Genomic DNA, 14,138 nt, shown 5'->3' with positions numbered 1-14,138 from the left:
TGAGGAATCTCTGATTTAAAGCTCTCAGAGTTTGCTAGCAGAGGCACTACACTATGTCCATAGACGTATTACTTGCTAGCAAGGTTGTAAAACGAATAGATATATATAGCAGCAGTGAATTATATGTGCATTGTAAACACTTGAAAAGAAAACGTTGAGAAAAAAAATTAAGTCTATAGTGTTAGCCATTGAGTCAGTCAGTGAGTCAGTCAGACAGCACCAAATTCCTTTAACTATAAACATTTCACATCATTTTGAAGGCATGGTTTGGCTTGATTGTACATGATCAGTACTGCAGGTAGTCATGAAGAAAATATGTATGTATGTTACTGCCAATAGTTTTGGCAGAATATGCAAACCTTTGTAATCCTTAATGTTTAGTACTACTACAGTTTCGAGTACACTGTATTTACCGAATTTTATTGATGGTATTAGCTCACCAATCTTGTCAATTTCAAATATGATTTTGTAATGTTTCTACATGTAGTGATTACATGTCCCCTTCTTATTGATTCCCCTAACAATGGAATGATTAATTGTTCACTGGGAGATGATGGACAACCCAATCCTGGAGACACTTGCTCTTACACATGTAATACTGGATTTGTACTAGATGGCAATACCATTAGAACATGCCAGAATGATGCCACCTGGAGTGATACTGAGCCTTTTTGTAGACCAGGTATGTTGTTCTACAGTATCTTACTATTGGGTGCGGATATGCAAGAAGTGTTATTTATTTGCAGTACAGGGTTGAAACCAGGTCAAGTCATCTTTGTCACGTTTTATCTGGTTACTGGTCAACTGGGATTATAAAATATGACCCAGCTTGTGTATTGCATCGCATGCATTGATTATAATGTCTTGTTTGACAATGATGATCGGAAGTGTAATCCTCAGAAACAAATCATTGCTAGCAAGCATATTTAGAAAGGAGGTAGAGCATGGGAGCAATTTCAATCAAGCTACATGACTGCTCTATTAGAGTATTTCGAGCATTTGGTGCTTGTACGGGACAGATTTTAAAAGTATACGACAGATAACCAATCTTGTATAATTTGTAACAATTCTTTTCAATGATCACTGTTGGGAAGTATCACTACTGCAAGAAGAATGCTACAATTGGAGCCACCCCCACTTTTGCATAGTGAATAAAGCTTGCCTACAATATTTAACTTTCATGCACTCATGTGATTATAACACAGAACTAATCAATAGTTCCCTAAAGCTAGGGCTAGTGCACTCTTCGACTTTAAATAATCCAGGTTGCTTTCTGGATTAGTGGGTAATTTGGGTCAGTGATGGTGACCTGGTTTCAATGCTGATGCAGTAAATTTATACCATGGCATGTAATAACTGCTCTTATTATTCTTATTAGTGGTTACTGTCAGTTTCACCGAGAGAGAATATAATATCAGTGAAGGAGCAGGATTATTGAGAATTGGACTTCAACTAAATACAAGCACTGACCAAACAATTACTGTTCAAGTTGAAGCAATTGGAATTACCGCTGAAGGTTATACCCTCGATCTGTAACTGTGACATATATTCAAAATATTTTTATTATACAGGAAATGGAGTGGATTATGACTCCAATGTCAGGAATGTCACCTTTCTACCTGGAGCCATCACATCATTTACTGATATTCCAATCACTGATGATCCAATAGCAGAACCAACAGAAAACTTTACACTATCAATTTCAATACCACTTCAATTGTTAGGTGTGATCCCTGGTGATCCCTCTACAGCTACTGGATTCATTATGGATGATGATGGTATAGTGTGTTGTGTAGCATTCACGTATATATGTTTAACAATGAACATGTTGTGATAGTTCTTAAATTTTCCCAGTTGACCTTACCAAATTACACTGTATGTACACTATATTACTTTACCATTAGTGGTAATTATGATGTAAAGCCTGTATGAAATTAGTGTATATCATCTCCTTACTGAGCAATCACTGGTTTCCTTTATCTCAATTCCAGTATCAGAGTGTGTACACACATGACTAAATAATACCACATGTCTGAAAAACTATGAGCTGTCTATCTAACGTGATGTCTCAATGTTGTATAAACTCAAATATAATTGAACCAGCTCTATACTAACAAGAAAAGTTTAACTGGGTTATGTACACACAGTAGTGCATGAAAGATATGGTTTTCCCAGATTAGGGATTTCTGTGGACATGTCTGTTTCAGGATAAACACATTGTACTATGAAATGCACTATAAAAGCACTGGTGAGTTGGCATTGGACTCTGATCTGCACATGTTTTGTAACATTGTGTCAGAAAAATCTGGTTGCTGCCACGAAGGGTTTGGTTAGAGCCTGAAAGATTTATTAACTCTTTTCACATTATTGAGGTTTAATGTGTGTTTACTGTGTGCATGGGTACTTGGCTGTAATATATGTATTTTTAATTTAGTTGATTGTGGAGACCTAATGGAGCCAGCCAATGGAGAAGTAGATTTCACCACCACCTATGGAGGGAGTGTTGCAACTTACAGTTGTAATGAAGGATATGTATTGTGTAGATCAGAAAACAGAACTTGTCAGTCTAATGGATCATGGTCTGGATCACCGCCAGAGTGTATCCGTAAGTTGTGATGTTTATACATGAGTGTGTTTATGTGTTGTGTATGTAAATGTGTGTTTAGTGACATGTTAACTGTACTTGTCACTAATACCTTTTAATACAGGAGTTACAGTTACAGTGGATGACAGTATGAGATATATGGTAAATGAAGATGAAGGTCCTGTTAATATTACAATACTTCTTGATCAACCAAGTTGTGTTCCCATCACTGTTATTGCTAGACCACAAGTGAGGTCACCTCCTAGTGCAACAGGTAATGTATCAGATTAATGGACATTGATGTTATTGTAGTTTATTTTAACAACTAGTTGATGATTTTGATAACATGACAGTAACTGTTGTGGTTAATCCTGGAGAAACTAGAGCTACTGTATCTATTGAAATAATGAATGATGACAGATTAGAAGGAGAAGAAACTTTTGATGTAGTATTAGAAGCTGTAGACATTGATGGAGTTGTGATAGGAGAGCCAAGTTTAGCACAAGTATTCGTTACTAGCGAAGATGGTTAGTTGGAGATACTACAAAACACTTTGTTTTATACAAATAAGTAACTATACTAGGTAGTACCAAAATGTTTAAATATATTCTCACTAGCATTCAACTACTTTAAATGACAATAGGAAGGCATACAGTATGAATACTAGTAGGTGTTTAAGAGTTTTGTTTACAGGTGATAGAAGTCTCAATTGACACACCATTGCATTGTGAGGAGGTGCTTGTTGGGTATTAAATTTAACCACAAGTAGAAAGTTTGTTTCTTCTACGTTCTTTTTGTCTCAAAACAGATAGACAATGGTTTTCTCTAATAAAGCAGTCACATAATTATATTTTAGTAGTCACATCCATGCAGAGTGACATACTTTTTTATAAAGCTGCTAATATCCAAAAAATAATATAAGTGAAGAAAAGCCAATCTTAACAAGTGAAGAAAAGTCAATCTTAACAATTTTAAGAAACATGTTTACTTGCAGCTCCACAGAAGCAGAAGGAGCACTGATTAATGTAGACATTGTATAGTAGTGGAGCTCTTGACTGGCTGACTAAGTTTGAGTCATTCAGTTTTACCTTGACTAGCAAAGCAATTCTAAAATACTGTAATGAGTAGTTATATCCCACTCCATTGAAAGTAGCTACCTATTACACGTGTCATCTTTGAGCTACTGTGGAACCTCCGTTTAATAGACAATAAAGGGCCAACTGATTTTGATGAAATTTTACTGTTATAAGAGAGGCTGTCCTTCCTTTATCAGAGGTTAAATTGTATTTTAGTAAAGGTGTATAGGAGCTCAGAAACTATCCTTTATATTGGGAGGTTAAATGTACAGTATCATTTATAGGTAGGGTGGTTTAAAGAAATTCCACTGTGTGTCCTACATGAAAATCTCATTGCATTGCATTGGAACTTACAAACTCACATTGTTCTTATTGTAATAGTGGTTACTGTCAGTTTCACTGAGAGAGAATACAGTATAAGTGAAGGAGCAGGATCAGTGAGAATTGGACTTCAACTAAATAGAGTAATCGATCAAATGTTTACTGTTCAAGTTGAAATGATTGGAATTACTGCTGAAGGTTAAGTTCTCTTAAACTGTGTCAGTTAGTTCTCATAGTGTCATTGTTGTACAGGAAATGGAGTAGATTTTGACTCCAATGTGAGGAGTGTCACCTTTCTACCTGGAGCTATCACATCATTTACTGATATTCCAATCACTGATGATCCAATAGCAGAACCAACAGAAAACTTTACACTATCAATTTCAATACCACTTCAATTGTTAAGTGTGATCCCAGGTGATCCCTCTACAGCTACTGGATTCATTATGGATGATGATGGTATGGATTTAGGAATAGCCCACAATGATGTACATAAGGAGATTATTTTTATCAACAGTTATCATACAGTATGGTAGAACTGTATAGTATGGATCATGAAAATTTGGGTTTTCCTAACGTCACACAAAGCTTAGGCTTACTTTTCACTTTGCAGTATTGGATATTCATATTCAAGCCCAAAAATATCTTCAGAGCCCTTCCAACAAGTTTCTATATTATTTTGTAATTTTCTACTACTGGCTGCTTGTCTGCCTGATTGACTGACTGACTGACTGACTGACTGAATGACTGACTGACTGACTGACTGACTGACTGAATGACTGACTGACTGACTGACTGACTGACTGACTGACTGATTAGCAAAACGCGGCTATTGTTAAGGTTAAAGGCTTAACTTCATTACTGTTCAATGTTTTTTTGGTCTGAGATGTGCCTTTTTACCACTTCAGTAGCTACAATGGAAGCATCTGGAATTACCTTGGTCCTCTTTTGTGTCCCATTTTTCTTTATCATAGGAATTGATCTGCATTAATGCATCAGTGCTGGCTATCATAATTAGGGCTGTGCGATAACAGTAAAACTTACTAGTATATTAAAAATATAAATTTAAAAATGAAGTAGGAATCCAAGCGATAAAAAGTAGTGGAACAAGAGATGAACAATGGTAGCTATTACAGTATAGCTCAGTGGGAAATCCCTACTTTGGCATTGAACACAAAATAATTGTTATACCATGCCAAAGTAGGGATTTCCCACTGAGCTATGCTATAATAGCTACGATTGTTCATCACTACTTTTTATCGCTTGGATCCCTACTTCATTTTTAAATTTATAATTTTTAATATACTAGTTTTTTGATAAAGCATACAGCTAGCTATAAACATGTGACTATTCTATTAGGGTGACTGCTGTATTAGAGTATCTCGAGTCAACCGTGTGGTCACAAATACAGCTAACATAAAAGGGGCGTGGTAATCGTGGTCTCGATCAATAGATCGATTGATAATACGTAGAATAAAGAATGGGCGTGATGTCATGACCTATCGTGGAGTACCGGTACCTCCATACTCTGCTCTGTACAGTAGCATAGTCTAAGCGCCTTAAAATAATTTTGTGACGTCTATTATGCTGCTTAAAGAAAGTGTTGATATGGAAAATAACACCTCGATATGGTTTCGTTGGATGAAGAAGAAGACTGATTGAAGATAAAAGAAAAGACAAGGCGCATAGGGCGTAGAACCCCGAAAGGCACTGTGAGTTTGTTGTTGTGGCGTAAAATGGTGACCGTGTGCTGCTTCGTTTGGGCTCTAGGCTTGCGACTGTGGTCAGTGAGACAGCGAGTGAGACGAAATTTCAAGTTTTGACGATTTCTAAAAAATTCTATATCCGGTCGCCAGTAAGTATTTTCTTGTTTTTAATGCTACATTTGATGATGGACTAATATTGTTCCGTAAAAGTGCTTTTCGTCGCATAAGAAGTTCTAAGCTGGTTTTTAAAAGGCAATGTTTTTGGCGGCGCGTGTCATTTCGGGAGAATTTTTACTTAAACAGTACTACCGTATTGTTTGATATCTCGATAAGTGACAACTATTTTATCTCAATAATATTGTAAGCACAGTTTTACATATTTGTTGACATAAAGTCCTTGTCAAGTCAGAAATTTTACCTGTTCCTAGTTTAATTCGATACCTTTCCAAAGGTTTTTCATCTGACTATGGTTGATATACACTAGATTACGGAGATTTACTATTATCTCGATAATGAAAATCATTATCTAATTTACGATAGGTGATTTAGGTATCTAGATTGTCTTTTCATCTAAATTATCTCCCAGCCCTAATCATAATTCCATAGTGACTTAGTTAATTGTAAATCCATTCCTCATACTGTTTTCTGTCTGGTTGTAAAGCAGAGTACCTTTCATTAATTCAGTCACACAGTTGATGCATGTGGTATATGTTGGTTTATCAGCCCTTAATTATGTTACTAAAAAGTAAACAAACAAATATAAGATAAATTAGAAATTTTACATTTGAGTAGGAATCATAGAAAAATAACAAACAATGAAACAAGGAAGGTCATCTACATCTGCAGCTATGCTAGTGGACATTTAATCTCTACTTCAGTCATGGCTATTGTATTGACAGACTGCATATGACTGAAGTAGGAATTAAATGTCCACTAGCATAGCTGCAAGTGTAGATGACCTCCCTTGTTTCATTTCTATGATCCAATGGAATTGGAATGGAATGGAATTTAAGTATTGGAATGAGTATGAGAAACTGAGTATTGGAATGAGAAACTAAGTATTGGAATGAGAAACTAAGTATTGGAATGAGTAATATTCCCTTACACTTGTATATACTATACTAATACTACCATATTCAGTTGATTGTGGAGATCTGATGAATGTTACTAATGGAGAAGTGGATTTCACCACCACCTATGGAGGAAGTGTTGCAACTTACAGTTGTAATGAAGGATATGTATTGTGTGGATCAGAAAACAGAACTTGTCAGTCTAATGGATCATGGTCTGGATCACCACCAGAGTGTATCAGTAAGTTGTGATGTTTGTATATGAGTGTGTGTGTGTGTGTGTGTGTGTGTGTGTGTGTGTGCTTATGTGTTGTGTATGTAAATGTGTGTTTAGTGACATGTTAACTGTACTTGTCACTAATACCTTTTTAATACAGGAGTTACAGTTACAGTGGATGACAGTATGAGATATATGGTAAATGAAGATGAAGGTCCTGTTAATATTACAATACTTCTTGATCAACCAAGTTGTGTTCCCATCACTGTTATTGCTAGACCACAAGTGAGGTCACCTCCTAGTGCAACAGGTAATGTATCAGATTAATGGACATTGATGTTATTGTAGTTTATTTTAATAACTAGTTGATGATTTTGATAACATGACAGTAACTGTTGTGGTTAATCCTGGAGAAACTAGAGCTACTATATCTATTGAAATAGTTGATGATGACAGATTAGAAGGAGAAGAGACTTTTGATGTAATATTAGAAGCTGTAGACATTGATGGAGTTGTGATAGGAGAGCCAAGTTTAGCACAAGTATTCATTACTAGTGAAGATGGTTAGTTGGAGATAATACAACAGTTATGTACATATAAGTAACTTTGCTAAGTGGCAGTATTATGGTAGTCAAAAAGTTTAAATGTGACATTTAATTGTGTTATCTAGTATTAAATGGCAATGATGGACTTACAAATACTGAGTAATATGTATGGACCCTAGAGCTCCCCTTCTAGTTTGGCATTACGTACCTAGTCACGTGTGAACACATGCAGTGTACCTGCCTTTCATTTGAAAATAATGGCTGGCTACTTTTTTACTTTTGCTACAGCTTTGAGCTGTTTGACTATGCATCTGGCAAGGTTTAAGTCTCTTATAATTTCATTTTGTTGTCACTTATCACATTATTAAATTATGTTCTAGAATTATTTCACTGTGAATTATCAATTTATAAGTAATTGCTTTTAAGCCACTTTTCTTGAGCATTCATATACAAAAGAACCACTTGTTGCTACATAAATTTACTAGAGTGACTACTCTATTGGAGCACCACAGTGACTACTTTAATTCAAGTAGCTGAAACGTTATTAATTTTAGCCAATAGCAGTCCAGAAGGGTAGCTTGCTGTGGCCCTGAACCAGTCAATTGTTTGTTTGAATATTCACTAATCAATGTAGACGTTATTAGCAGCAACATGCCTTTGACTGACTGACTAAGTCATTCAGTTTTTACGTTGACTAGCAATGCAATTCTAAAATGCTGTAATGTCATTCCGTACTAATAGTACTTCAACACTCCACTGAATATTGCTACCTATAGCACATAATATCCTTATTTGAGTTACATGTATAAAAATCTCAGTATGGAAGCTTACAAACTCATATTGTTCTCATAATAATAGTGGTTATTGTCAGTTTCACTGAGAGAGAATACAGTATAAGTGAAGGAGTAGGATCAGTGAGAATTGGACTTCAACTAAATAGAGTAATCGATCAAATGTTTACTGTTCAAGTTGAAATGATTGGAATTACTGCTGAAGGTTAAGTGCTCTTAAACTGTGTCAGTTAGTTCTCATAGTGTCATTGTTGTACAGGAAATGGAGTAGATTTTGACTCCAATGTGAGGAGTGTCACCTTTCTACCTGGAGCCATCACATCATTTACTGATATTCCAATCACTGATGATCCAATAGCAGAACGAACAGAAAACTTTACACTATCAATTTCAATACCACTTCAATTGTTAGGTGTGATCCTAGGTGATCCCTCTACAGCTACTGGATTCATTATGGATGATGATGGTATAGTGTGTTGTGTAGCGTTTACATAATAGTATGTTTAACAATGAACATGTTGTTTCTTTAACTTTCACTGCTGAATTCCCAGCACACTTTACAAGGCATACCTAATCATGTATAATCTTCACTGTACACCGAACCACTTCATTACTGTATATTGTACCTCTAAGTAAGTATTAAGGACTAATAATATTAACTATATAGGTTGTCTACGTTTACTAGGTGGCCAGATATAGAATTTTTTTTTTAAAAATTGCCAAAGTTCGATTTTAGTCTCACTGCCTCACTAACCACAGTCACAAGGCTAGAGGCTAAACGAAGCAGCGTATGGCCACCGTTTTGCGCCAAAATAACAAACTCACCAGTGGGATGTGCCTTTTGGGGTTACAACGAGTGTAGGCACTGTCTTTTCTTTTATCTTCAATCAGGCTGCTTGTCTCTTCTTCTTCATCCAACAAAACCATATCGAAATTTTCCATATCAACGCTTTCTTTCAACATATATAGACGCCACAGAATTATTTCAGAGCTGGATTTCAGAAGCGCTATAAGAGATATACTAGCTAGATATCTGCAAGTTCGCGATTGGATCCAGTTCGCGATAGGTTCATGACCTCGCCTATCAATTAAATATCTACGTGGACTAATAGCAATGGAGTACGGGGACTACACCTCTTAACAATCTAGCTGTTTTGACCTCACCCCTTATTGGTCTAGCTAGCTGGACACTTCTTGGCTGACTCAAGATATACTCTAATACAACAGTCATGTCCGATGTTCTAATAGAACAGTCACAAGTTACATTGTAGCTAGCTATGCTACAGCAGTTTTAAAAATTGTTATTTAGAAATGAAGTAGGGATCCATGCAATAAAAGTAGTGGAACAAGAGACGAATGATTGTATTACAGCATAGGTCAATGGGAAAGTCCCTACTTTATTTATCACATTAACTTTAACAATTATTTTTCTCAATGCCAAAGTAGGGACTTTCCCACTGAGCTATGTTGTAATACCATCATTCATCTCTTGTTTCACTGCATAGATCCCTATTTCATTTTTAAATTAACAATTTTTAAAAATACTATTGTACTATTAAGGTTCTTGTTATGTAATAATTGTTAAGGTGTTATTTGTGTGTACTGTATGTGTGGGCTCTTAGCTGTAATATCACTTTGTCATGTGCAATAATCCATTTATGGCCCATATTTCTCTTTTAGTTGAGTGTGGAGATCTAACAGAACCAGCCAATGGAGAAGTAGATTTCACCACCACCTATGGGGGGAGTGTTGCAACTTACAGTTGTAGTGAAGGATATGTATTGTGTGGACCAGAAAACAGAACTTGTCAGTCTAATGGATCATGGTCTGGATCACCACCAGAGTGTATCAGTAAGTTGTGATGTTTATACATGAGTGTGTGTGTGTTTATGTGTTGTGTATGTAAATGTGTGTTTAGTGAGATGTTAACATATACTTGTCACTAATACCTTTTAATACAGGAGTTACAGTTACAGTGGATGACAGTATGAGATATATGGTAAATGAAGATGAAGGTCCTGTTAATATTACAATACTTCTTGATCAACCAAGTTGTGTTCCCATCACTGTTATTGCTAGACCACAAGCAGCTAATGCAAAAGGTACTTATGAGAAACATAGAAAATATTTGTTTTATTTGATTGAATACTTTCAGATAATGATTTCAATATAAGTCCAGTAATTGTTGTATTTAGTCCTGGACAAACTAGAGCTATTGCATCAATTCCAATAACTAATGATGACAGATTGGAGGAAGCTGAAAGATTTAGTGTAGCACTAAGTATTGGAATGGACAGTAATGGAGCAACCATAGGAAGCTCTAATGTGACAGAAGTAGTTATTCTGAGTGAAGACAGTGAGTAATGTGCAGTGAATTAGATTACATCATTAGTACATTTCTGTTGTAGTGGTTATTGTAAGCTTCATAGAAAGTGAATATATGGTGAGAGAAGGAGCAAGACGTTTGAGAGTAGGTCTGCAACTAAATAGAGGTCTTCAACAAAGAATTTCAGTAAGAGTTGTCCTAATCGGAATAACAGCTGAAGGTAATGTCAAATGCAAATAAACACCTTAGTTTTAAGGGGCAGTGTGTCGGTATTGTTTACATAATGAAGCTGTCTAAGTTTATGATGCAACATTACTTAATTGGATGAGGTAGAATAATAAACTTGTGGACAACGTTTGCAAGACATGCTTTAATCTTGTATCCCTACTGCTGTGAAAGCATTAAGAGACACAACTGTTTGATATTCACACTACACAACAACTTATGTTTATGTATCACAACCAGAGGAATGGTCTGACCTTATTGTCGAAGCAGGAGCCTGTTTATCATCTGTTACAGTGTTGTGCAGCTGGAGACTATATCTCACCTGGCTAGCTAGTGATGTACAAGCATGGATCCTACCATTTCTGGTGTATTTGCTATAGAAGTACATATAGTTATGGTTATGTATTGATTTCACTGGCAATGAAATAATGTGGAATTGAATTGCTTTGATACTGACACACTGCCCCTAGCTTTAATAGTAATTGTGTTTAACGGATTGTGAACAATAAACATTGGACAGGATAAATTTAAGGGAATTTGCCATAGCTATAAATATTGCTTGCATTTTAAATTTGCCAAACTTTATCTGTCAAACTACTTTACATGCTGTTTCACCACCAAAGCTCACCATACTCATAATATATTCTTTTTAGGGAACATGGTGGACTTTGACTCATCAAGGAGAAGTGTTACTTTCAATCGTAGATCAACAAGAGAATTTTTCAACGTTCCTATTATTGATGATGATATTAGTGAACCATTAGAAAACTTCAGTTTAGCTATTGAAATTATATCAGATAATGGTGTGGTACTTGGTGATCCTGCTGTGGCAACTGGATTTATCATTGACAATGATGGTATGAGTATACGTAGTTATGTTTTTAGTAAAGCATATTGCTAGAACAATTGAACCTGGTTTATCTGAATTATTGAATTTTTGACAATAGACTGTCCTATTGTTATTTAGAAATATAATTTTATGCTGAAATTTTGCTGACCTTTACAGTGACAACAGTTAAGACACCTTAACATTAAGTTTGTCTGGAAGTATTGGTGCAATTGTGGGTTTGCTGTGCCAAGTTTGTGTATGAGAGTGCAAATAGTCTTTATCACCAGTTTAACAGCTGTAGAACTTGAGTTGAATACGTACAAATTGTTTACGAGGAGATCAACACCCTTGTTGTCAAACTTGATACTCTAATAGAACAGTCACATAAACCTGTTCTCACTAACTGTAGTGTTAGTAGTCACAATTTTTAATAGTGGATTGTGGAAACCCAGAAATTCCAGCCAATGGTGATGTGAGGTTTACAAATACTACAGAAGGAAGTGTAACAGATTATTCCTGTGATGAGGGATATGATCTTAATGGTGTAACACAGCGTGTATGTCAGAGAAATAGTACCTGGTCAGAGTCTGTTCCTACATGTGAAAGTAAGCTGATCAAATTTGGAATGGTATGTGTATTCATATTTAATAATCAGTTGTAAATTGTGGACCACTTGGAACACCACAAAATGGAAACACTGATGTTACTAACACAACATTTGGATCTGTGGCTGAACATGAATGTAATGATGGGTTTTTACTGTGTGGATCAGAAAACAGAACTTGTCAGTCTAATGGATCATGGTCTGGATCACTACCAGAGTGTATCCGTAAGTTGTGATGTTGAATGTAATAGTGAATTCATTACTTGTGTATACAGAAATTACAATAACATTTGAGGACACCACTTACACAGTAAATGAAGATGCTGGAGCAGTTGAAATAAAATTGTTACTTGACCAACCCAGTTGTTTACCCATCAATGTTATAGTCCAACCAGTGATTCGTGATGGTGACTCTTCCATTGTTGCATCAAGTAAACATGGAATTGTGTGTGTGTCACTTGTGTACTAATTTTTCTTACTTTTTATAGTGGAGGATTTTAACATCAGTAGAGTTGTTGTTCGTATTAGTCCTGGTGACACTGAACACAGTGTGTTCATACAAATTTTCAATGATATGAACTTGGAACAAACAGAATTATTCGATGTTACATTAAATAGTACTACTGCTGATACAAGTACAGGTGTCACACTTGGTTCAATTCAAAGAGCTGAAGTGACAATTGTGGATAGTGATAGTAAGTTTTATAGATGCACCGATCAAAGCTTGTACTTGAGATTTTGTTATATAGTGTTAACAGTCAGATTTACCCAGCAGCAATACAGTGTTAATGAAAATGAGCAATCAGTGATGGTTGGACTGCAGTTAAGCAGACCTGCTGGAGTGGATGTAACAATAGGAGTTCGTCTTGTTCCTGACACAGCTCAAGGTTTACACTATTTATGTGTTTAGCATATATCTCTATAGTGGGATTTTTCTGAGGGGGGAAATTTTACAATTTTCGTCAGCTATCCATGAAACAATTTCCCCTTGAAATTTGGAATCGCTTGCCTAGTCATGATCTTATGTTGCAGATTTAATTCCTACTTTAGCCATGCAATTTATGCCAGGTGATAATCTCCCTTGCTTTAGCACATCTTATATTGTAAAATTCCTTACTGTATTGCCAATTACTTGGAGTCATTGATATGCTTTCCACAAGTAAATAACTTTGTGCTAGAGGAGAAAGGCAATAAAACAAAGTAGGGTTCTGGGTATGCGGAAGGGAATTTTTATACATACCCATAGCATGAGTCATTGTTGAGTCACACTTTATACATCAGGCCATATTATTATTAACCTGTTCAGTGCTACCGAGTCTTTGTATTCCCTACTACCATAAAAATGAGTGTACTCTGAGATGCCTTTTGTCCTTATTTCTTAGATTGTTCTGCATAACATGTCTAGTAGGAACATCGAAGGTGTGGGGGCGATTCGTGATATAATATAACCCAAAAACCTGCCATGATTTTTCCTCACAATGACATGACAGTATTGGTTGGGTAAAACCAAGCCCAAAAGTGTCTTCAGATCGACCCTAAATGTTTCCGTCAAGTTGCTACAGAATTTAAAAAAAAATCTATTCAACAGAATTTTCTACTGCCTGCCTGCCTGCCTGCCTGCCTGCCTGCCTGCCTTCCTGCCTGCCTGCCTGCCTTCCTGCCTGCCTGCCTGCCTGCCTGTCTGCCTGATACCTTCAGTCAAGCGTAGCAGGAAACTGGCTATAGCTACTGCCCTAATTCTTTCGCAGAAACGTTTCTAGCTTGCTTAAGAAAAAACCTTTGGTATATTGAACAATATACAATGCTTGCGCTATTGTCTTACCTTTTATCCTTCTTTACCACGG

At 36.1% G+C, this 14,138-nt stretch overlaps 1 protein-coding gene across 1 annotated transcript in view; it reads left to right on the top strand.

Moving 5' to 3' along the window:
* Positions 1-14,138, top strand: part of LOC136266938 (uncharacterized) — a 69,592-nt gene that overhangs the window by 34,064 nt on the left and 21,390 nt on the right. Inside the window, exons 51-73 of the mRNA XM_066061980.1 lie at positions 488-682; positions 1,379-1,516; positions 1,572-1,778; positions 2,435-2,605; positions 2,709-2,858; positions 2,914-3,111; positions 4,042-4,179; positions 4,234-4,440; positions 6,828-6,998; positions 7,135-7,284; positions 7,340-7,537; positions 8,378-8,515; positions 8,570-8,776; positions 9,991-10,161; positions 10,272-10,412; positions 10,466-10,666; positions 10,719-10,856; positions 11,515-11,718; positions 12,125-12,295; positions 12,346-12,519; positions 12,570-12,725; positions 12,783-12,989; positions 13,044-13,181. Of these exons, the coding sequence (XP_065918052.1) occupies positions 488-682; positions 1,379-1,516; positions 1,572-1,778; positions 2,435-2,605; positions 2,709-2,858; positions 2,914-3,111; positions 4,042-4,179; positions 4,234-4,440; positions 6,828-6,998; positions 7,135-7,284; positions 7,340-7,537; positions 8,378-8,515; positions 8,570-8,776; positions 9,991-10,161; positions 10,272-10,412; positions 10,466-10,666; positions 10,719-10,856; positions 11,515-11,718; positions 12,125-12,295; positions 12,346-12,519; positions 12,570-12,725; positions 12,783-12,989; positions 13,044-13,181 (3,969 nt within the window). The remainder of the gene's footprint in view (positions 1-487; positions 683-1,378; positions 1,517-1,571; positions 1,779-2,434; positions 2,606-2,708; positions 2,859-2,913; positions 3,112-4,041; positions 4,180-4,233; positions 4,441-6,827; positions 6,999-7,134; positions 7,285-7,339; positions 7,538-8,377; positions 8,516-8,569; positions 8,777-9,990; positions 10,162-10,271; positions 10,413-10,465; positions 10,667-10,718; positions 10,857-11,514; positions 11,719-12,124; positions 12,296-12,345; positions 12,520-12,569; positions 12,726-12,782; positions 12,990-13,043; positions 13,182-14,138) is intronic.

The sequence above is a fragment of the Dysidea avara genome, chromosome 9, assembly GCF_963678975.1.
Source record: "Dysidea avara chromosome 9, odDysAvar1.4, whole genome shotgun sequence".
NCBI classification, from domain to species: domain Eukaryota; kingdom Metazoa; phylum Porifera; class Demospongiae; order Dictyoceratida; family Dysideidae; genus Dysidea; species Dysidea avara.
The sequence above is the reverse complement of the archived record's forward strand: the minus strand, read 5'-3'. Positions and strand labels throughout refer to the sequence as shown.